At 47.8% G+C, this 23,195-nt stretch overlaps 2 protein-coding genes across 2 annotated transcripts in view; one reads left to right on the plus strand and one right to left on the minus strand.

The window, feature by feature from the left end:
- Tsbp1 (testis expressed basic protein 1) overlaps positions 1–6,642 on the plus strand; it is a 46,589-nt gene extending 39,947 nt beyond the window's left edge. The window contains 3 exon segments of the mRNA XM_032888822.1: positions 5,750–5,800; positions 5,832–5,866; positions 5,868–6,642. Of these exon segments, the coding sequence (XP_032744713.1) occupies positions 5,750–5,800; positions 5,832–5,866; positions 5,868–6,398 (617 nt within the window). The 3' untranslated portion in view covers positions 6,399–6,642.
- Positions 6,643–10,807: 4,165 nt separating this feature from the next.
- Positions 10,808–18,754, minus strand: LOC116887589 (butyrophilin subfamily 1 member A1-like). Its single transcript, XM_032889212.1, is given in 10 exon segments — positions 10,808–10,878; positions 10,944–10,983; positions 10,985–11,582; positions 13,436–13,514; positions 14,234–14,260; positions 14,645–14,671; positions 14,674–14,757; positions 14,871–15,152; positions 16,446–16,796; positions 18,183–18,754. Coding segments are annotated over 10 exon segments (1,644 nt in total). The 5' UTR covers positions 18,268–18,754.
- Positions 18,755–23,195: the final 4,441 nt, after the last annotated feature.

A 23,195-nucleotide genomic window follows, 5' to 3' on the forward strand; every position in this document is an offset into this window, starting at 1 on the left:
AGAAAAATCCTTTGTTTGATAAGTAGGGCACCTGCTTGCTGCGGGCTTGTCTGTCTCCACGTTAGGGTAGATCACAGGGCCTCCCAAGGAGCAGAATCTCCCGATCTTTAAAGTGTAGGGCACAACGACTAGCAGCGGAAACATCGGCACGACACTATTATCCTGGTAAGTAAATGTTTTTACGGACTTAGGAAGACTCCGAGTGACAGCAGAGTAGAACCAGCATCTACAAGTCACCCTCTGACTCCAACATGCACACTGCAGCTCACAATGCTCAGAGACAGCGGGGCAGGGGTGTATAAATAAAGGACTCATGTAGGAAGCCAGGGGTCACCTGCTACTACCCAGGCAGGCTCCCCAGCCAAGTTGCCCTAGAGCGTCCCAACAGCTCACAGAGTCCTGCCCCTTTGACTAAGTGGAAGGAAATTGGCAAACAGAAGTTAGAGTTGTGTAAGCTCTCTCAACTCTTCAACAGAGAGAATGCATTTTTCAACTCAGTACACAGGGACGGTGACGGGCAAAGCAGTAAGGGCCTGGAGAAATGAAGTAACAAAACAGGAGAGGGGAGTCCGCCCCCCAAAGCCAGAGAAAGGGAGCTTGCCCAGCTGCTACAGTATTTCATTTTTCCAGCGAAACTTGTCACCAAAGTGGATAAAAAGGGAAATGTCTGCTCACCCTTTCAAAATGCCCATGTTACTGTTAGAAAAACAATTCTGGGGCTGGAGAGATGGCTCAGCCGTTAAAGGCTAGGCTCACAACCAAAAATATAAGAAAAACAATTCTCTATTGGGAGGAGTGCCTCTAGCTATGAACACCCCATCCTCATCCTCTACTGAGAAATCTGTTCCTAATTACTAATTACTGGAGACGTAAACACTTGACAGAAAGATTGAGGGGGGAAAAAATCTCCCAAACAACTTTTTTCCTAATAGCTTTTCTCCCTTTTTTGTAAATGATTTATGTATTTATCGTTTATGTGCATTGATGTTTCGCCTGCATGTTTGGCTATGTGAGGGTTCAGTTCCCCTGAAGGTAATTATAAATGGTTGGGAATTTCTATGTGGGTACTGGGGGATGGTCCCTCCAGTGCTCTTAACCATTGAGCGATCTCTGAAGCCCAAAAGGGCTTTTCATAAGACCTGAGACTCTCCATGCTCAGGAAGAGAAGCTATGGAGGTTACACCAGGCAGACGGATAGCCAAGAGGAGTGCGGGACACACAGACTGGAGGAGGGGAAGAGAGGTGGACAGGATGGGGAAAGGGGAACTGAACACAAGGTAGCCAATTACATCACATCAGCCCCTTCCTTTAGAAAAGGCTCAGGCCTCTTACCATAGAGAGCTTCCCCAGGGAGGTCTGCGGTCCGAAGAAGCTTGCTGATTAGCTCTTGGGAAAAACAAACAAACAAACAAACAAACAAAACAAGAGCCTGTAACCTTGTTTCGATTATTCTGCTAATGTGTTTTTTCTTTCCTGTTGTCCTGTGAGGTCGACCCAAGCCTTTTTGGTAAGTTATTTATTCCTCTTATTTCTGCATTTCAGTATTACTCCTTTCCCAGAAGTAAAAAGATTTCAGACATGTGTTTTCCAACCCCTCTCCTTCTGTGTTGTCCAGAATCCCTTAGACACTGAAGAATTTACTATGTCATGTACACAGTGTCTAGCTGGCAGTGAGGGAGCAGAGGGAGCAGGCTGCATGGAAGAAGGCATCGAGGCCCTGAATGCTGGTGGTGGCTTTAAGGACAATTAGTGCTGAGACTTTTGACAGAGATCCTGCTTTCAGTTATCACTAGCCCTTTAGAAAGACAAATGTGCCATGTGCCATGAGGTCCCCATAACTCCTTTTACAGAAACACACTGGTCCGAGTGCAGGATGTGTGCCTCCAGTGCCTCCATTACTGTACTTCCTGATGGAGAATTTTCAAGGAAATCTTTCACTGATAAATGCAGAATCTGTTTTCCCCACCACTTCCTTAAAAACCTGGTTTTTTGTTTTGTTTTGTTTTGTTTTGTTTTGTTTTTTTGGTTTTTTTTGTTTTGTTTTGTTTTGTTTTTTTGCCCCTTTCCCTCCGCATTGGTCTCTCCAGCAGTCTTAGCTTTTCAGGGTCAGGTCAAGGTTGACAGTCCCCACCTATTAGCTGAGAAGTCAATATCCGTCTCTTCCCAGCAACACCTACTTTCACACATGGCATTGCTAGTAGCAGAAATGCTTAGTTAGCCCTTCGTTGCGCTGCCAAAGGCTCTCTGGGCAGACATGACCTCCTGCAAGCACCATATGGTTGTGAGAGAACTGGGTTTTTAATGAAATAATATAGCCCTTGCCTGTTAGCATTAAGACATTTTGTTTAGGGCACTAGGGGGAGCAGTGAGCCCAGCCTGGGTGACATTCTCCAGTGAATTCACCCACCTCTCAGCTGATTTCTGTAGCCGGCCTAACCCCACAAAGACAGCACTTTTATCAAGTGATTGTGTTTCAGCTCCTCCCCTAAATGCCCTCTGAACAAAGAGGAACTGTTGACCTTGCTTGTGACCTCTAACTCTTGAATGACATGGCTCACTACTGCATCCTCTCAGCTGTACATCGATTCCTACGGCTGTGTTGTGTGGTTATTGTTTTATCCTCAGTCACAACATGAGCTTACCACAAAAAAAGGGAGGGGTGGGGTTAAAGACAACTCAGACAATTGCAAACGAGCAGTCCTTGCAGGATGTGGTGAAAGAGAATAGGGAACCAGGTGGACTCCACGGATAAAGGAGCTTGCCGCTGAGACCAGCAATCCAAGTTCAATCCCCCAAACCTACATGGCTTTAGAATTCTCATTAAACCCCAGAGATTGTCAAAAATAGAAACTGTAGCCAACGTTTAGAGACGTGGTTCCATGAGCTTTCTGTGCTGTGAGTGAACACGGAGATGTTGCTCAAGATGATGACTGTGTAAAATGAAGGAAATTAAAAGAAGACGCCATGAAGAAGGGGCTTGTGATAGGAACCAGTAAGTCTCCTAAGAGTAAGGGCACCCTGGCTTGGTTAAGAATCTTTTCTTTTCTCTTTTTGAATTTCATTTTGTGAAGGGAAAAATGGCCATTATGATCCCACAGGCCATAAAGATGCCCTGGGTACCTGAGCTGTTAAAACGGGGCTCAGACCAGCTAACAAGAGCACGTGCTTGGGGGCAGAGTCCCTCACTAAATCCCCTCTCTGGCCTTACAAGCATGGGTTTTAACGGGACCCTAGTACATAATTTCTTTTAAGACTAATTTGTTTCCTTTTTTCTTTTAAGGGTTCTCACCGAACAGCTGGGGTAAGTCCAGGTCGTCTCTCTCAGGCTTCCTCTGGTATGGGTGCTATTCCTGACCTCCACTTACACGGGTACCTTTAGACACCCAACCACTGAACTCAGTGGCAAAACATTTTCTGTGCCTTCCCCTCCGCATTCGCTAGTGTAAGTTTAAATCTTTTCATCTGCCTGCCTCCCCCCTGACCATGTCTCTCCAGTCCCTCAACCTTCAGTATTTCCTGAGACAGGGGCTTGAAAGGAAGCCAAGGTCTTGAAATCTGGCCTAAAGATCTCCCGTTTCAAATCACAACTGAAAAATGGTTCAGGTGAGGGTAGGGAGGGTGTCTTCGTATGCCAAAGAATGGAGTTGTAAACGCACAGGAAAGCAAAGCGTTTCCCACACTGAACCCAGTGGGCTCAGACAGCAGTGAGGACATCCCATCCAGTGCAGTGAGGACATCCCATCCAGTGCAGTGAGGAGGACATCCCATCCAGTGCAGTGAGGACATCCCATCCAGTGCAGTGAGGAGGACATCCCATCCAGTGCAGAGGCCTGGTACTTGGGTAGGAAGGAAAGCCAACAGCCACTGATGATTTCTTGCTTTTTCTCTCTCTTGCAGTTGATAGCCCTGGGAACTCAGTAAGTTGCATGACCCCTTTGCCTCCCTTCTTCTGTGATTAACGGCCTGTAGTTTCTGTTTCCCAGATTCTTTGGAATGCATATTCTTCATCTGAGCTTTTGCCTTCAATAGTTCCCTCTTGCTTCAGTTTTGGGTCCTTCTTGTCTATTTTCCTTTTGGAGTAAAACACAGTGTCCTATCTCTGATTCAATTACTGTGGAAGAACACGGGTGGCCAACCCGCCAGCGTGTAGCCCAGCGATTCTCAGCCTGCGGGTTGAGACCCCTTTGGCAAACCTCTATCTCCAAGAAATATTTACATTACAACTCCTAATAGTCACAGAGTGTAATTATAAAAATAGTCTTATGGTTGGAGGGGGTTCACCACATGAGGAGCTGTATTAAGGGGTCACAGCATTAGGTAGGCTGAGACCCACTAATAGTGTCTGTCATAACTTGAGGTCTGCTGTCCTGTGCTCTGTTCTGGCAAACTGACTGTTTTCACGTCAAATGAAAAATGCTCTCAGGTTTTGTTATACCTGGGCAGAGCTGGCAGCGCTAGTCTGAGGATGTGACTCTTACTGAGTGAGACAAAGTTCTCTTCTCTGTGGCACAAGTGAGGTTAGCCTTACCCTCTGAGTGGGGAATAGAAAGAAAGCAGTGCTCGAGGACATGTGCTGCTCTCCTGAAGGCTTGAGTTCAGTTCCCAGCAGCCACAGGAGCTGCAACTCTAGCAGGTCTCCCACGGTGCCCATATACACAGCACACTCTGTCACGGACATAAATAAACACAAGTAAAGATAATTTTCTAAAGAAAAGCTATTGGAAGATTGGTTGTCTTGGATAATCCCCACTGATGTCTCTTCTGTGTTTTGTTTTTTAGCACTGCCTCCTATGGTAAGTTCCCTAACTATTGTCAGATAGATTATGGGGTTCCCATATTCTCTGCACTAGACAGGTCTACTCACAAAAGTGAGGCATATGATGCTAACGTCACATCAAACATTCCTCTTTTTCAAAACCTAAGGCTTCCAGTATCTGCGCTGCCAGTTCTGCCCAGTATTGCTGCAGGGGAGTTGAAGCCCTGAAAAACAGCAGTAACCCCTGACCCTCCCCTCAGACCATTTCCTGAGCATCTCCTAACCCATCTCCAGCAGAACATGAGACAAACACGTTCAGAATCCAGTAGTTCATAGAACTCCTCTGTTTTTATAAGTGGAGGGCCCTCTGGTCATAATGAAGTCTCACCTCCTTTCTACTGCCTTCTAAATGACTTTGACAATCAGTAGGTACCAAGCCCCTGTACACACCGAGCCTTCCTTTCCCAGCAAGAACCCTCACCACTTACTTTGGTAGCTTAGACCAAACCACAAAGTTTGTAGGTTTTATAGACCACACAGAAGTCACTGCAGAGGAGGGCTGGCTAATTGAATGGACCTGAAGTTCTGACAGAGCATGCTAACACATACATCAAGAAGTAGTTGAAAAGACATTCACATTCAGTTCCTAGATGTCTGTCATCATTTTTCTGCAACTGTAGAACTGAGATAACAGCAGTGTAAGTCCAGGCTACAGTTAATGCCTACACTGTGTTAAAAAATTATATATTACTCCCTCAAAGATGCCCATCTGAGGTCCAGGCTCATTTGTCCCCCTGTTGTCCTCAGTTTTCTAAGGGGAAAAAAAAGTTAATGTATCAGCCATCAGTACCCTTGGGGGAAAGGGAGGAGGAAATGCTGACTCCATTATCCTCCCAGCCACTGGTCATGAAATCTGATTCTTCCTCATGTTTCTCACTGGCCTTCCAGTTCATGAGAGTCCAGCATTGTATCCTGATCCGCTCCCCTAAAAAGGCCACATGATGAGGCGGAGGTCCCCAGGGGGCGTGACCTTCCAGGAAGATAGTCCTGGATGACACAATGGAAGACAACGGAGACATGGAGAAAGATGCCAGTCGCGAGTTCTGCTGTCCCTAAGAGATACGAGTCACACGTACGACGAGAACCCATATGGTGTGAACAACCAGCGCCGCAGCAGCAGCAGCAGCAGCCACAGCAGCAGGAGCAGCAGCAGCCGCCTCCTACTCCTCCTCCACGAAGACAAGAATCTCAAGTAAGATTTGAACAAAGAAATGACAACTGCTATGACGCCCAGACCATTTGTTATGAAGAACCATTCCTTTTCAGAAGACTGGAGTCCCTGATAAGGAAGAACCAAGACGGGATAGTAATAAAGCAAAATGAAGGCGGCCTCCTGATAAAGAAGGCTGAGGACCACCCACCAGAACGCAAAAAAGGGAAACCCAAGAAGTCATCAGAACCCCAAGAAACTGACTCGGATTCCAGTGCACCACCAAGCTCAGATCAGCCTGAAGCAAAACCCGAAGCAAAACCCGAAGCAAAACCCGAAGCAAAACCCGAAGCACAAGCAGACGAAGGCGAGGAGAAGAAACCCAAGAAAGAAAAGAAGAAAAAGAAGAAAAAAGACAAAGGCGATGGGTGATAGGGCAAAACACAACCTCCAATGTGATCTCCCCATCAGATACAAGCCGTGTCTGCCCTCACCCCAGTGCATCATGGTTATCAAATCCATTCCCTCTAGACATCTTCATTTTTTGCTGTTCTGAGGTTTGCCCTTACTACACCTCCCTGCCGCAATCTTCATCTTCCAAATTTTGCTTTATTAGTCAAAATATATAATCCAATTAAGAAAGATGGTGTTTTCTGAAATAAAATCTTTACTAAATATCTAATAAGTTCCTTTGACAGTGTTCTATCTCTAGCTGAGCCAGTTGACTTTGTGACCTTGGTGGTTGCACAACAGGGAGGGAGGGGACTGTATTAGCACATACAGGGAGGGAGGGGACTGTATTAGCACATACAGGGAGGGAGGGGAAGGATAAAAGAGAGGGAGGAGGGAGGGAAGGCAGGGGTGGGAGGAGAAGGAAGGAGAGGAAGAGGAAACCAGAGTTCAATTCCCAGCACTTGTATCTGCTGGCTGACTCACAACCGCCTGGAATTCTGTTCTGTGGCATTCCATGCCCTCTCCTGGCACCAAGTACACACACACACACACACACACTCTTTTACCCCTAACAGCAAACCATCATTTGGCTGTGTCCAGGAAGCCAGCTTTGGAGAGAGACTGGAGGGGTGTGAGGCCTGAAAAATGGAGATACAGATCACAACTGCCAGAGCAGAGGAGGACAATGACTCTGACCACCACCCCTGTGGATCTCTGTTTAGCCGCACCCTAGGTTGTCATGCTCACCAACATCCTCCAGCTCAGCTTTTCCCCTCATCAGGTTCCCCTGGACCCACTTCCTGCCCTGTATTAGTCAGAGATCTCTAGAAGAATATAGCTTACTGAATATTGTATATGTATATTATAAGTGTATGTGTATATGCATGTGTATATGATATATATGTATATGATTATTATATGATGTGTATGTGTATGTATATGTCCGTGTGTGTATATATATGAGATATATATACATATATATATATATATACATACCCATGCAATATCCTCACTATAGATATAGATATAATGGAAGGGGGATTTATTAGTATGGGCTGTGGTCCAGCTAATCCAACAGTGGCTGCATGGCCATCTACCAAGGGAAAGTCCAAGAACTCAGTCCAGGAGGATGACTGCCTCAGCTAATCTTCAGTGTATGCCGGAACTTGGATAGGTATGCTCTAACACCGGTAAAGGAATGGACTGGCCAGCAAGAGTGAGAGCAAGCAGGCAAATAGAGGGAACTTCCTTCTTCATGTCATTTGCTTGGGCTGACAGCAGAAGTGTGGCCCGCATTAAAGGTGGTATACCCAGACACGGGTTTTAGTTAATTCCAACTGTAGTCAGGTTGATGGTCAAGGATAGACATCACAGTCCCCAAAACATGAGAACTACTCAGGCCACTAAGATTGACAGCAAGGAACTGTCCCTATCCCTTCCATGTCTGACCACTGCACCTGTGTTCTCCCCATCAACCCTTTCCCTCTTCTCTCACTCACTAGCTCTTCTGCACACGCAGCCTCACCCTAACCCACCCCTATCCTTGCCCCTCCTCCTCTCCCCCTGCAAAGCCCCCCAGAGCTCTTTCCTCCCTCTAGCCCTCACTCCCTCATGCCTTTTCACCCCTCCACCTCGCCCTCTGTTCTTCCCTTACTCCACAGTGCCATCCTCCACAGCTACCCACAATGCAGCAGGGAGGCAGGGAAACCTTGGTCAGCCTGAGTCTGAATTAGGAGACACTGGGGTCCACATGAAATGACATTAGGGTCCAGATGTTGTCCTTACCTTGCTCTGTACAACTGTGAGCCAACTTTCCCACACTGCCATTTTTTACTTTAAAAAATGGTCACTAGAATTACAAAATGATTCTTTTGTAACAGTCAGCTGAATTTCTCTACACCACTACAAATACACTGTCATGTCTGCTTATATTTTATCACAATTCAATTCTGTCTTGTTGGATCCAAGGCAGACTATACAAGTGAGAGAACACCATTATGTTCCTATAAAACTTTAATAGATTGTGAAAATTGAGATTCTTACACACCACAAAGTACTATTTGATATTTTACATGAAATATAAACATTTAATATAAAACCACGGTAAATATAAAAATATTCACAGGACAAACAAAAACAGTTTAATCCAATTCGAGTCATAGTTGATTTTCCAATTCTTATTGGGAGATACAATTATTATTAAATTCTTAATTAAAAGAGAAATGACTTAAGTTGACAAAATTGTCTGCTTTGGTTCTTGTTTTGTTTTACAGACTGAACATTGCAACTGGGGCCTCATACATGAGTGTCAAGTACTCTCCTATGTAGCCAGGTCCTCGCTACTTAATTTCCGAAAGTTGAGAAATGTACCACACATTCCTCAAAAACATAACAAGTGCACACTCTCTCACTCAGGGCTTCTCTGCTGAGATAAGACACCATGACCATAAGACCATGGGAGAAGGAAAGGGTTTCTTTCAATTACTCTTCCACATCACAACACATCATCAAAAGAAGTCAGGAACTCAATCAAGCAGGGCAGAAACCTAGGGCAGAAACTGATGCAGAGGACATGGAGGAGGCTGCTTCCTGGCCTTCTCCCATGACTTGCTCAGCCTCCTTTCTTTTATAGCATGCAGCACCAGCAGTCCACGCGTAGTACCCTTACAACAGGCTGGAGCCTCACACACACCAGCAGGGTTAACTACAGGCCAAGCTGATGAGGCATTTTCTCAATTGAATGTTTTTCCCTCTTCCAAAATGACTCTGGCTTGTGTCACGTTGGCATTATGAACTAGCCAACACACACTCTCATTAAATTTGTGAGGAAAACGGAAGACCCCACAATCCCGACACAAATTTCTTTGTTCACTGCTTTTCTAAGGCTCTTCATAAATGCCACGACCAAGGCAATTCATAGGAGAGTTTCCTGGGCTTTCTGTGCCTCCAGGAACCCCCAACCCCCAGACATGACCACTCAGACACAGTGTATACCACAGTGAAAGTCTTTATCCTAGCTGGGTGGGACCTCACTCAGAGATTCATGGGCCCAGAGATATCCCCAAGGGTCCAGAGCATAGGGATTTTGAATGCAAAAAACCAGGCCCTGGTATCTCCTCAGCAGTTTCACGAAAGCTGGCAGTTTACAGAAGCTGAGATAAGCTAGCTGGGACATTGTGACCTCGGGTTCTGGGACTCTCCAGCAAGGAAACCAAATTCTAGTTAAACTTGAAATGGCCTCAGTAAGAACACAAGATGGAGGAACCCCTGCACCATCTTGTGCTGCTGCAAAGGCTCAAGGGCTCCAGATGAGGAGCCTCTACAATGACAGAGCAGAAGCACTGTGCCTGGAGAAGCCGAGAGCTTATGCCTGAAGCACAAGCAGGAAGCAGAGAGTGAAGGCTGGGAGTGACGCCCTCTTTGGAAGCTTCAAAGCCAACCCTAGTGATTCACTTTATCAAGGACATGTGACCCAAACCTACCACAACATTATAACGAACTGGAAACCAACTATCCAAACACTTCTATGTAATGGTGGATGTTTTCATTCAAGCCAACACAAGCCAGCCTGGTTACATGAGATCTTCTCTTTAAAATACAGACAGACAGATAATTGATAGGTAGGTAGGTAGGTAGGTAGGTAGGTAGGTAGGTAGGGTGTGTAAATGATAGATAGATAGATAGATAGATAGATAGATAGATAGATAGATAGATAGATGAATGATAGGTAATAGACAACTAAACAACAAAAAGTTAAAATACACGAGGCCAACCTTTATAAAAATATAAATTAATTTTTGTAGTTATATGTGTAATTCTGTGAGAGAGAGAGAGAGAGAGAGAGAGAGAGAGAGAGAGAGAGAGAGAGAGGGAGAGAGAGACACAAATATAGAAATCAAAGAGACATGCTACTACAATAAGGCTGGCTCATGGAGATGGATGGACCGACAGGTCATTTGTCCACTGAGAAGGTCCGCTTCCAGGAACTATCTAGGATCCAGCAATCTCATCACCAGGAACAAATGTAGGAGTCAAGAAGTCATGTGTCACACATCTGCTCCCCCATACTCACTACAGCATTGATCACAAGAGCCAAGACACAGAATAGCCCCTAGGTGCCCACGGCCAGATGAACAAATTAAGACAACGTCCACTCAGCCCTTGGTCCGCTTCATGCTAAATGGCATAAAAATCTAATAAAATGCATTTAACACGACAGGAAAATGCCTTACCCAGAGTTCAAACCAGCCTGTTTTGCTCCAGCCGAGACAACAGTCAGGGCTTGTCCTCCACCACCCGACACAAAGCCTGACCTCACTGGCTTCACAGGCACAACCTCAGAGACAGACTGAAGAGCAGTGGCTCAACACCCCAGGCCCTTCCAGGACTCATGGAGGCTTTGACCTGCGGCTTGACACAGGAGTGACACTGCCGACTTGAGCAGTGATCCACATGGGAACTATGGGAATGGAACAGGGGTCCACAAGAGCCTGGAACCAGGCCCCCCTGGGACAAGAGACTGACATTCTTCCCTCTCTCTTTGCCCCTCCTCCTTTGTTCCCCCTCCCCTTTTTCTCTCCTCTTCCCTCCTGCTGCCCCTCAGACACACAGGCCATGGAGCTGACAGTCATCGAGATATTTCCAGACTTAAGCCGAAAGTATGGAAGGAGAGTCCCTGAGAAGGAAGCCTCGTGGAAGGAGAAAAGGTGGGACTTGTCACTCATGTTATAGAAGGAGATGTTCCTTTCGTCATAGTCCACAAACACCCCCACACTCTGCGGAGCTTGCCTGATGGCTAAGGAAGCCCTCCCAGAGTCAACATAGGCCCAATACCCACTACTAGACTGCCCCACTGTCCAAAACCCCTTCTCTGGCCTCTCTGAGAAACACCCTTTCCTCTCCACACCTTCCCTACAGACCCCCAGAGTCCACGTGCTGCTGTCACTGTTCCTTAGCTTCACCTCCCAGTAATATCTTCCAGAAGAGATGCCGTTGGTGCCTAGCACACAAAAGAGGTCATCCAAGCACATGGTAGTGTCCTTCCGGGTCACGCTCATCCTATCTTGGGAGACAACAAGGATGGGGTGGGCAGAGGCTGGATCCAGAGTGAAATTACCTGTCGAGACAGTTAACAAAAATGGAAGGTCCTGTCCAGTACTCAGAAAATGTTATGGCTGCCCCTCCCCCATCTCAGAGCCTCCGAGTTACTTCTAGCAGGTTAAGTCCCTCACTCAAAGCCTTGTAGTGGGCTCAAGAGATGGCTCAACAGTTAAGAGCGCTGATTGCTCTCCTAGAGGTCCTGAGTTCAATTTCCAGCAACTACATGGTGGCTCACAACCATCTGTAATGAGATCTGATGCCCTCTTCTGATGTATCTAAAAAAAGTGACATTGTACTCACATTCTTGGGGAGGGGGGAGAGGGAGAGGGGAGAGGGAGAGGAGAGAGAGAGGGAGAGAGAGAGAGAGAGAGGAGAGAGAGAGAGCCCTTAGGCTCAAGAGTATGGCTTGCACAGGGCAGCAAGGAAGGTCACTCTGCCACCCACACCACTGAAACTGTCACCACCTGAACTGGAGGAGAGACAAGAGCCATGGGGAAAACAGGAGGGTTGTCCCTAAGAAACATGGAGACACTCACAGGCCTGGAAGTTCCCTGCGCCAATCTACAAGAGAAGCACAAAGTCATGTGAGCGGTTTCACAGCCCCTACCCACACCAGTCAGCAGGGGGTCCCTCAGAGAAAACAGACCTGGAGTTGGGGGGACAATGTGTCTGTCAGGCACACCAATCGCACAAAATAAAATACAGGCTCACACACATACACACATGAACACACAAACATGAACACACACACACACACACACACACACACACACACACACACACACCAAACACAAATATTGGGAAGGATAGAAGGGAAGAAGCCTTTTGCTTCTTCTTTCCTAATAATCTGCACTAAAGTCCATGGGAGAGAAACCATGAGCCCACTCTGCCTGAACGGCAGAATATTAATGGGACAAGTCTTGGGCACAGCTCCTTTGGGTAGTCACAGCCTCTGACAGCCTGGAAGAGGATGACAACCTTACTTCCTTGCTGGCTTCAATGCCATAGCTGGGCGTCATACAGGCCTATCTGGGGACAAGGAACCAGAATAGAGAAAGAGCTTCCATAGCACTGACCTAGAGGCAAGCATGTGGGACCTTGTCTTGACTGCTGATTGATATGGGAGAACCCAGCCCATGGGGGCACTGCCATCCCTTGGCAGGCGGTTTTAGGATTTGGGAGAAAAGACACCGAGCAAGCCACAGGAAGCAATCCGCTGAGCAGCACTCCTCCATGGCTTCTGCCTCAGCTCCTGCCTCCAGGTTCCTGCCTTTTGGGTTCCTACCTTGACTTGCTGTGTTGACAGATTGGGAGTGAGAGTCAAGTAAACACTTTCCTCCTTGAGGAAATGCTCTGTCTTGGTGTTTTATTACAGTAGGAACCCCCAACTAAGACCCGTGCTCTGCCCAGAGGGAGCATTCTATAATGTGCACATGCCTGTATACAGCTGCCTTCCTCCAGGCTGTAAATGACACACCTCTGGAGAACCCAATCACAATAGTCTCCCCACTCAAAGAGTCCAGGATAAACCTTCTTACATCCATTTTAAAGGTGAGGGGCTATGCCTGGGGGAGAAGAGAGGACCTGGGAGCTGGCTCCCTGAGGTGCAGAGGCAACAGAGTATTATGGGAAATTCCCTGGGCTGCAGATGAGAAAAATGGCATTGTAGGGTGAGCTCCTCCACTGCCCCTATTCTGTGGCAGACAGATTTAGCTGTATCTACTTCTCAAACCAAACAGGAAAAAAAATTAGTTAACAATCAAACCTCGGTGAATGGGGTAATACCTTAGCAAACAATAAAGTTATTCTATAATGGTCAGAATACAATTGACATCAGCAATTTTAGGCAGGAAGTGAGTTCTTGGGTGTAGTGCCCAGAGTTCCTCAGGTAAGATGTCTCTAAAGCCAGGCAATACTATGCCAACAGCTCCTGGCTGATTATCCTCTTCCCGCTGAGGTCAGCAGCCAGGGCCTCTGCCATCACCTGATCAAAACCTTCAGGAGTTAAGGGAACAGAGCCCTAGAGGATGTCATTTGGACAAAGGCTAGAGTCATCTGAGAGGAGGGACCGTCAACCTGGAAAATATCTCTAGAAAATGCCTGTAGGCATGGCTCTGGGACATTTTCTTGATTAATGCTTCATGGGGATGGGGCTGCCCATTGTGGGCAGTTCCAACCCTAAGCAAGTGATGCTGGAGTGAATCAAGTAGGTTGAACAAGCAACTGGAATGAAGGAAGTAAGCAGCCTCACTCTGTAGTCTTTGCTTCAGTTCCTACTCCACACCCCTGCTCTGAGGTCCTGCCCGGGATTCCCTCAACAGTAGACTGTGGTGTAAAAATGCATAAGAAGAGGAAACTGTCTCCTCCCCAAGATGCATGTGTTTGGGGAATTCATGACAACAGTAGAAACCTAGTCAAGACACTCTCTTTAATGAAATTTCAATATTGCTCTCTGCTTCAAGGTACAGACAATACACTAGAGCTACAGCAGCCCAAAGGCTCAGCAATAAACGTATCTGGAATTGGTGAGATTAACACGGACACATCCAGGAGTCACACATTTTCCAGCTCTGGATAGAGTGAAGGAGCCCAAACACCAGTCATCCACCTCCCCCAGAACCATCCACTTCTGTCCACAGAAAAGGATTTTCACTCTGCTTAGGATCAAGAAGCGAGCACACATGGAGCCGTGGGACACTGGGGCAGGCACTCACCGCGATGGTAGGCGGCTTTCCTCCAATCTGAAAAGCAACAAGGAGTCATAGGAGCTACTGGGCTCCCCAAGGACAGAGGGCTCAGGAGAAAACAGACTCACCTGCTCCCTCCCTGAGTGCACCCGGAAAAATAGAAGGAGAGGGGGGTCTGTACACTGAGGAAGAAACCATGATTAGGGTTCCTGACACTGAACTAAGGATGGCACTGAACCAAAGGACTGCAGCCGCCTCCCTGGGATGTTAGGCCACCTATCCTGATCCCCAGAACACTGGGCCCCTCCTGGGGACTCTGAATCTGTCCTTCGCAGCCAGGGTGACTCACTAGCAGTCCTCAAGAAGGGATCCTCCTTTGAGCCTGTGACTCATCCTTTCCTCACTGAAGATGCCTCCGTTTCTGCTGCTGCAATCAGCCTTCCAGAATGTTCCTTCTGAGAAGCAGATTGTCCCTGAGATTAGAAGTCCCATCATGGTCAGGATCACGAGAAAAGCTGCCTTCCAGGGAGAGGCCTGAGGGAAGAAGGGCTCTGGGGCCCAGGCAGAGAGCCAGTGGTTGGTGAAGCTGAAGAAAGACAGACCAGCACCTTCCAGGAAGAACATACACTACCCAGTCCCTGTACAAGAGAGGGACAGCTCTCACCTGGGATGACCATGGCCATGGCTTTCTCCTGACCCAGGACGGGATTGAAGGTGGAGCAGGTCACATTCCTCACAGAGCTGTCTCTCAGCACCAGTGAGGTCTCTGTGCTGAACAGTCCTTCAGCATCTTCATGGAGGGTCTCTGAGGATGCTGGGAGATTCTCTCCTCTGGAGTCTCTCCAATGCACCTGGGGCTCTGGGTACCACCCTGAAGTCATGCACACAACACACACTCCACCATCTTCTGGACCTTTGATGTACACTTCAGGGACAGAGCCGATCGCTGCAGGACAGATGTGAACACACAAGAAGCCATTTAGGTTGAGGGACCCTGGGACAAATTCTGTGACTCACAGGATCCTTTCACAGGGCAGATAGGGATTGAAGAGGAAAGGCTTTCCTGGATTAGGCCTAGGCTGCTCCCCTGTTGCCTGACAGAGGAAAGATAAGAGAGCCCACTGTGAGGAACAGAACAAAGGAGTAGGAGGCAGTGCTGACGCTAAGGTCCTGTTCCCCAGATGGTTCCTGATCAATCAGTAAAGGAAGCCATGGGCCAATTCCTAGTCAGAAGGTAGAGGCAGGAATTCTGGATCCCTAGAGATAGGAGAGAGACACAGGGAAGAGGAGGGAGTTCACCATGATTTGGAGAGAGAAGAACCAGGCAAACAGGTGACATCTCAAACAGGAGTAGCTGCACTGGCCGCTCTACCACATGGGTGGTCAGGGGAGTTTAGCAACCAAAGAATGGGGCAGTTGGGAGAGACAGATAAGAAAAACCAGTAAGGTGAAGATATTCCTGGCAGAAGAGAGTAGTGTCCAGTAATTGTCCCAGAAGGCAGGTCGTAAAGGAACAAACGGTGTGTGTGTGTTTTGTCCCAAGATTGAAGGGAGGCCGGGTGGGGCCTGGTAGTGCAGTCTACTTCCTGGAGAAAGGTGAGTAGAGTGGGAGGACTACACACTACTCACAGGCATCACTTTTAACAACGCAAAATCCTGAGAAATCTGATGATGTTGAACACAGGAGCCCTGAGAAGGAAACTAGTGCTCCATTTGTCCACACATCTGTGACCCTCATGGCAGGCTCACACCCAGCTCTCCTCTCCAGGGAAGTCAGACCCTGAGCTTCCTTCCTTCCTCTCCTCAACCACTTGCCTTTAGCCTTGACCATCACTTGTCACTGACAACTCCCTCAGCCACTCTGATTTTCCTGCCGACACCTCGAAAATATGCATTTCAACCGCTGGTATTTTCATAACACTGACATAATCCCCAATTCACAGAAGTAGACACAGCACATTTTAGGAAAGGCCACATATACAATATGGGTGGAATTTGTCTATGGCAGGTTTACTGCGTGTTTCTGACCCCAAAATGGGAAATTAAAAATAAGTAGAGATTAAAATGAGAGACCAGAGCAACCATGTGAGTCCAGCAAGTCAGCAAGCTCAAGGACAGTCTGGCAAACATGAGAACTTCTCTCAAAGCATAAAAGAAAGGAAGGGCTGGGTGATGTGATCTGTGTTTCCTCCCACACATGGGTCACCAAGATTTTTAGAACAGGGATCAGTTAACCCACCTGCCACCTTCAGTTCCAAGATGGCCTCTTCACGGAAGTGTCCCTGTTTGAAGTGGCAGACGTATATCCCACTATCTGACTCCTGGACATTTTGGATCCTCACGGCAGCCTTGCCTTCATGGAACTGGTCCTTCACCAGCGAGGTCCGCCAAGAATACTGACGCATCTGCTCTTCCTTCTTCTCCTCTTGGTCCCGATAGACAAAGACTGCTTCTGAGAATCTGGTGCGGAACCACCTCAGCTCCTCCATGTTCTCCACACTCATGGCTGGAAACACGGAGCAGGGAAGGGTGGCTTCCCTACCTGGTGCGGCCACAATGGGGTCTGAGGGACCAAAGACCCAGAAGCCTTCTGTGGACACAGATGTAGCAGTGAGAGGCTGGAGGGACACAGGGCAGTGCACAGAACACACTCTGAAGGAGAATATCATGCCAGGAGAACGCAAGGGGTAGATGGGGTTGCTCTAGGCACTGTGCATCAGGCATCCATGAGTAACTTAACCAATGTAGGAATGGACAAGCTACCTTTGGACACAGCAGTGACCCCATAAATGATGCAAAAAAAAAAAAAACCTCTTCTACCTATGTTCCTGGCCCGAGACCCTTCCATGAAGGAATCCCTTCTGGATTCTTTCTCCAGCTTGCATGTACTTCCTCACCAGGCAGCTGAATCTTCACTGAGAATTCTAATGTCAGTGTGTTGGGGTAGGTTCAAAATCATAAACCTATAAAGATCACTACCGATGCTCACATGATTGGCTATATGGCCACACCGTGAGAAGCACAGGTATAACTGGCTGGTCTCACACAAGACCCAACGCTAAATTCTGATATCACTCAGTTTTTTCAACCACTAAATAAAGAAAATATTAAAACATAGAACCGAGGCTGAAGAGATGACTGAAAAACTAAGATCCCAGAGATTCCTGCAGAGGACCCAGATTCAATTCCCAGTCCAAACAGGTGGGTTCATGACAATCTGTGACACTCTTCTGAATTCTGGGGACATAAGGCATACGTGTGTTACATGGACACACATTCTGGGGTTATTTTTCTGAACGAGCCACCTGCATTCCACATGCCCCAGGAACTTCCTCATACAGAAGAAAGATTGCCCCTCCCTAGGGACCTTGGCCCTGTAAACCTCAAGGACATTGTCACAGGCAATGTGGCTCCAAGAGCTCTTTGTGACTATGCACTGCTCCATTTGTGTCTAGCACACTGCTGCCACTAGAGAGTCCAGGACACCTGAGAGCTGTCTCCCAACCCCAACCTCTGACCTTTACATGAAGGCAAAGCCTCTGCCTGCTCTGCTCAAGGGTCACTGCTGACCCTGACTCCCACCAAGGGCCACCAGGCCTTCAGGACTCTCCCAACTCAGTCCTCCTCCACGCAGCCCCTCTTTCTCTCTTGTTGGGTTGTTCTGCTGCAGCCACACTGGCCTCTCACACCCCAGGCACAATGCCAGCACCAAGGCTGTCCCACCTATACTCCCCAGGGAGGATCTGGCTATGTAGTTCAGACTGGCCAAGGGCTCACCGTATTCCAGTGTCAGCCTCTCGAAGGCTGATGCACGCATGCTCGCCTAGATTTTCATTCCTAACTCACTATACATGGAAAGATGGGAAAATGCTTGGTGCCAGGTTTGTGAGTCTCCTGCACATCTGAGCTGCAGAGCTCCTGACACATCCTGGCCACTGTAGGGAGACAGCAGGAAGGGAGAGCAGGACAGACTCACTTGCGGTCACCCAGCAAAGCAGCTGTGTAAGGACCAACAGGCAGGAGTCCTGGAAGAGCAGAGAAGGCTTGCAGTAAATTCCCATCTCTGCGGAGCTAAAAAGAGAAACAGGAGAGGCTGGTAAACACCCTGGGGCAGGCAGCAGAAGGCAAGATCCACCCAGATGTTGGACCCCTCATCAGAGACTGCATGGCTGAGGGAGGAAATCTGCCCACAGGACCAAGACTTATCTGTGCACACAGGGTGAAGGCTCCCCACAAGCCAACACTGAGAAATGGCCCGACATGGGCTGCTCTCAGCCCTGCAGAAGACTGGGCAGCTGGGGACGTCAAGTCATCTGAGAGGAAGCTATTACTTTAATTCCCACCCCAGTCCCAGCTCTAGGGCAACCAAGCTCTACACAGAAATATAGGCTCTTCCTGTCCCACGGCCTTGAGGAGAGCCCAGTATAGACACCATGACTCCAACTCCCCCTTAGCCACATACTGCCTGTGACCCCCACACATGGAGCCTGGGCCCAGCCCCATCCTCAGGAATACCTTGGACCCTGTATTCTATGGCTCCACACCTGTGACCAGTCTGTTAAAAGGCAGTTTCAGAGACACACATGTCTCCAAGAAGGCTGACACGCCAATCAAAAAGCTTTGTCCTAGATCTTGGTTGTGGAGTTTGTCCATACTTCTGTTCCAGCCCAGCCTGAGGTCTGGTTCCTGAAATGGCTTTACATTACAGGTGCCATACACACATGTCCCACAACACAGGTTTATCCTCATAGTCTCTGTTGGAAAAGGCCAAGCTGGGTGTACACAGGGTTTTAAAGAACAAGAACTTCATTAAAGAACAGCTTCCTCCCAAACCACCTGCTGCTTGGAAAGACAAGGGGTGGGGAGGGAGTCTAAGGGAGAAGGGAAACAGAGGCTCTCTGAGCTGTCTCCATGCTCACCCACCAGGAAGGTGACCTGCTGGGACTCACTCTACCTAATCTTCTCTCTGCTTTTCTGCAGGCCCCAGTTGTCTTCAATGCCCACCTACCTGCTTCTCTTGGCTCCCAGCTTTGAAAGGCTGTGACTTCATCAGGAACAGCTCAGGGCAAAGGCGACACAGCAGACCCCAAATCTTCCTCTCACACCTCAGCCCTGCTCCAAGAGGCTCTTCCCAAAGTCAGCGGTGGGTTTGCACAGCTCCAGAATCATGGTATCTAGAGCAGCATACTACAAGTACGGCATAACATAAGTTGTCACGGCCACTCTAGAGACAATGACAAAGACGACAATGAGGACGACCACAACAGGCTCACACACGGGTCAGGGCTTAGTGACAACAACAATGACAAGGACAAGGATGTTAACAACGAAAGAGAAACGGACAGACAGATTGAACAAAACAACCAATGCTGTGGTGTTACGCCTATTCAAGCAGCGCCCTTTGAGCCAACAGAGCGATTACAGTTTCAGGATTGAAAGCGAAGGTTCCAGCAGTGTGAACAGGGTGTGTGTTCCTTCTGTACGTGGTGTTCGAAGGGGAAGAGGTGAAGGTTCACCTCACCACCCCAACTGCAATCCCACCCTGCTTCCCACGCTGTCCAATGGAAAGAATCCTAAGACCCCCATTTATGGAAATTTTAAAACATGACAGAAAGAAGAAAACAAAACTTTACTGAATCCGTTTTCAGCATCAGGAGCAGCTCACATTTGCACACCACAGACTTATGTCAACTCCTGTCACAGCTCCAAACCCACATGGTGTCATGAGCCCAGGTCTAGCTCCGGTAACCACTGAGGTGAGGGGCAGGTGGTCTGTCTTCCTTAAACATGTAGTTCCTACCACAATCCCTGCCTCATCTGCAGCCCAGCCCAACCCCAGCTCCTAACATCACAGACTCAGCAGAAACCTGCGAGGGACCTTGGACTCCAGGGGCCTGGCTGTAAACAAACCTTATCTCCTTCTCAGTCCCCAGCCCATGTCTCCCAAAGGGGAGGACCAGTTAAGGCAGTCACCAGGAGCTGACAGAGAGACTTAGAGGACACTGAGGAAACCAGGACAGGATGCCCATTGTGTCTTCTCTCAGGGCATCACAGTCACAGGCAACTGTATCGACAGTAAGTGCTAATAAAGGAGGCAGAGATGACTGCTCTTATAGTCACATGATCCTGCCTCTGTACACTAACCCTAACATAACCCATCCTAAGGGTCCTAACCATAACCATACTCTGGACCTGAATCCTACCTGTTCTAACCAAAACCCTACCAACACTAACACCAGCACCATAACCCTAAAACTGACCATAACCCTCCCCCTAACCCTAACACTAACCCTAGCAATGCTACCTCTATCCATAGCCATAGCTTCTCTAAGGTAGAGGCTGGACCATCAGGAACTCAAGGTCATCCTTAGCTACATAGTGAGTTCAAAGTCAGCCTGAGCTATGTGAACCCTGTCTCACACCCTGGAGTCTGAGTGACACAGCACACGTCTTTACACCAGCAATGGTGGAGTGCATGATAACTGTCTCTTTTAGTCCAGCCTGGGCTACTCATCCAGTTCCAGGACACCTCTGTGGTGGGCTCCTCACTCAAAAAGAAAAAAAGACCCTGGGTTAGGTCCCCAGCTCCTGAAAAGAAAAGGAAAAAGAAAGAAGGAAAGAGATAGAGAGGGAGGAAGAGAGGAAGGAAGGGAGGGAAAAGTCACCAGCAGAACAAGGGATGACATCACAATTAAGTAGATAGAAAGCATTAGCCCAAAGCCTGACATCCTGAGTTGGATTGTAGATCCACATGAGGGTAAGAACAGACCTGACCGCCATCCTGTGACCTCCATGAGTGAGTCAAGGCAGGGCACACTGGTTCCTATTTGACTGTACTCACACAAATGCCCACACTATACACCCAAGAGTAAATGAAGAATCCTCTTCAAAGATTCATTTCTGTTCAGTGTGGGTGGCTGTTTTTGCCTGCATGTGCTTATGGGCATCTCATGTGTGCCTGGGGCTCAGGATCAGTAGGGGGCATTAGAGCAGGTGAAATGGAGCTACGGGTGTTTGTGCACAGTTGTATGGGTGCTGGGAACTGAACCCAGGTCCTCTGCATGAGCAGCAAGCACTCTTATCCACTGAGCCCACTCTCCAGTCCCATGAAGAATTTTTTGCATTGGGACCAGTAAAACCTTTTCTCGAGGGCTCTCTTTTTTGTGATGTTGGATCTCTATAGTTTGTAGCATAGAGAGAAAACAATGAATATGGTACTGGGGTAGTTTTGGCAAACTGGTATTGGTGGGGACACAGGAACACTAGGATGTGACTCTTGGTAGTCAATTTGATGATATATGGAGCTAAGTCACACACAAATATGGAGGGCACCCCTGAAGGACTTTTGCTTAATTTGAGGTAGAACCATCTGCAGAGTGTAGTCTTTGCTGCCCATCATTAAGCTCTGGATAGACTACACTACCAGCCCTGCCTAGATTCCCTCAGATGCATGGATAAAACACACACACACACACGCACACACACGCACACGCACACGCACACGCACACGCACACACACACACACACACGTCTAGCTTATTTTCAGCCTGCCTTATTGACTCAATAGCTGGGCAGTTCTAAGTCTTCCTTGGCTATCTCGCACACTTCTGTTCACTCCCAGGTCAGCATCCTAAATCTGCCCTCAACATCAGTTGCTCAATTATCATCTCCTTGTTCAACCCCCTAAATCTGCCCTCAGCTTATTTATGCTTCTGGTGTCTGACCTGTTACCCCAGGAACAGTCAGGGAAGTGGCCAGTGGCCATCTTCCTGAGATCTCAAATGGCTGATTGCTCCTTCTCACCCCCCTCGGTTGGAACCCCAACAATGAGGAACCTTTTCCCCTCCCCTGACTCTCCTAGCCTGCGTGCAGGAAACACGAAGTCCTACCTATCCAGCCCATTGGCCTCTAGCTAGCATCTTTATTGGTAGCTCAAGAGCCAACTGGGGAACAGGACCTTCAAAGTTCACATGTGGATTCCTGATCAAACATCTGAGCCACTCCCTACATCTCACAATTTCTGTCCAATTCAAAAAACTCTTCTCTCAGACATAAATTGAACCAAACCATAACAATTATATAAATTGCAAAGTATGACATGTTACAATTAAGATCTAATCCATCATATTTGTCAATTAGATAAAGTACCCTACCATCACTCCTACCTTAAAGAGGTACAAGTCTACCCCTGAATATGTTTAGATCTTAGCCTGAAACATCATCTGGAAACCATGTCTTCTACTCTATAGCTTCTCTCTCAGGGCTAAACAACTTGAGTTTGATTAGGAGACTATAACTAGTCTTCAACCCTATCAGAAATCAGAGTATGAATTAAACATTACCTAAGTATACAGAAAGCACCAAACGTAGATTCCAAACCTTCTAAACAACTATAGAGACAGCTGACTACCTGGACAGCCCCTAATTGCACAAATATTGGAGCTCTGTCTTCACCCTTCTGGTACAGAACCGCCTGGCAGACTTTTCGTGAAGGATGAAATATGAAGGAACAGCTTAACCTGTCTTGGCAGAGCTCAGTAGCCAACTATCCCACTGTGAGAGCTAGGATTTTTCCACCAGCCACAGACAGCCCCTCCCATCCAGGAGGGAGTGCAGCAGAAAGAAATATCTGGGGCAGTTCCTAAGGTCACTAGGATCCCTTCACAAGAGTCTTCACAGCAGGACTGTCTTAACATCACCTAAAGGAATGCATTTCAAGGACCCTGACACTGCCCTGGTTTCTAGTGACCTTAGGCTCACCAAAGCCCCTGTATGTCCAATCTCTATCTCTGTAACCTGCCATTTATGAAATGTATGAAACTGTACTTATGGATTGTTCCAGGTCTGCCTCTCCTCTCGAGGTAGGCGGACCCCAGCTTCCTGGAAATAAAAAAAATTCCTCATGCCATTACAGCGGTCTCCCGTTTCATGTCTCATTCATGGGCGTCTCTTGGGTTGGGTCTAACATTTGCTGCATCGGCCAGGAAAT

This window comes from Rattus rattus, chromosome 18 (assembly GCF_011064425.1).
Source record: "Rattus rattus isolate New Zealand chromosome 18, Rrattus_CSIRO_v1, whole genome shotgun sequence".
NCBI classification, from domain to species: domain Eukaryota; kingdom Metazoa; phylum Chordata; class Mammalia; order Rodentia; family Muridae; genus Rattus; species Rattus rattus.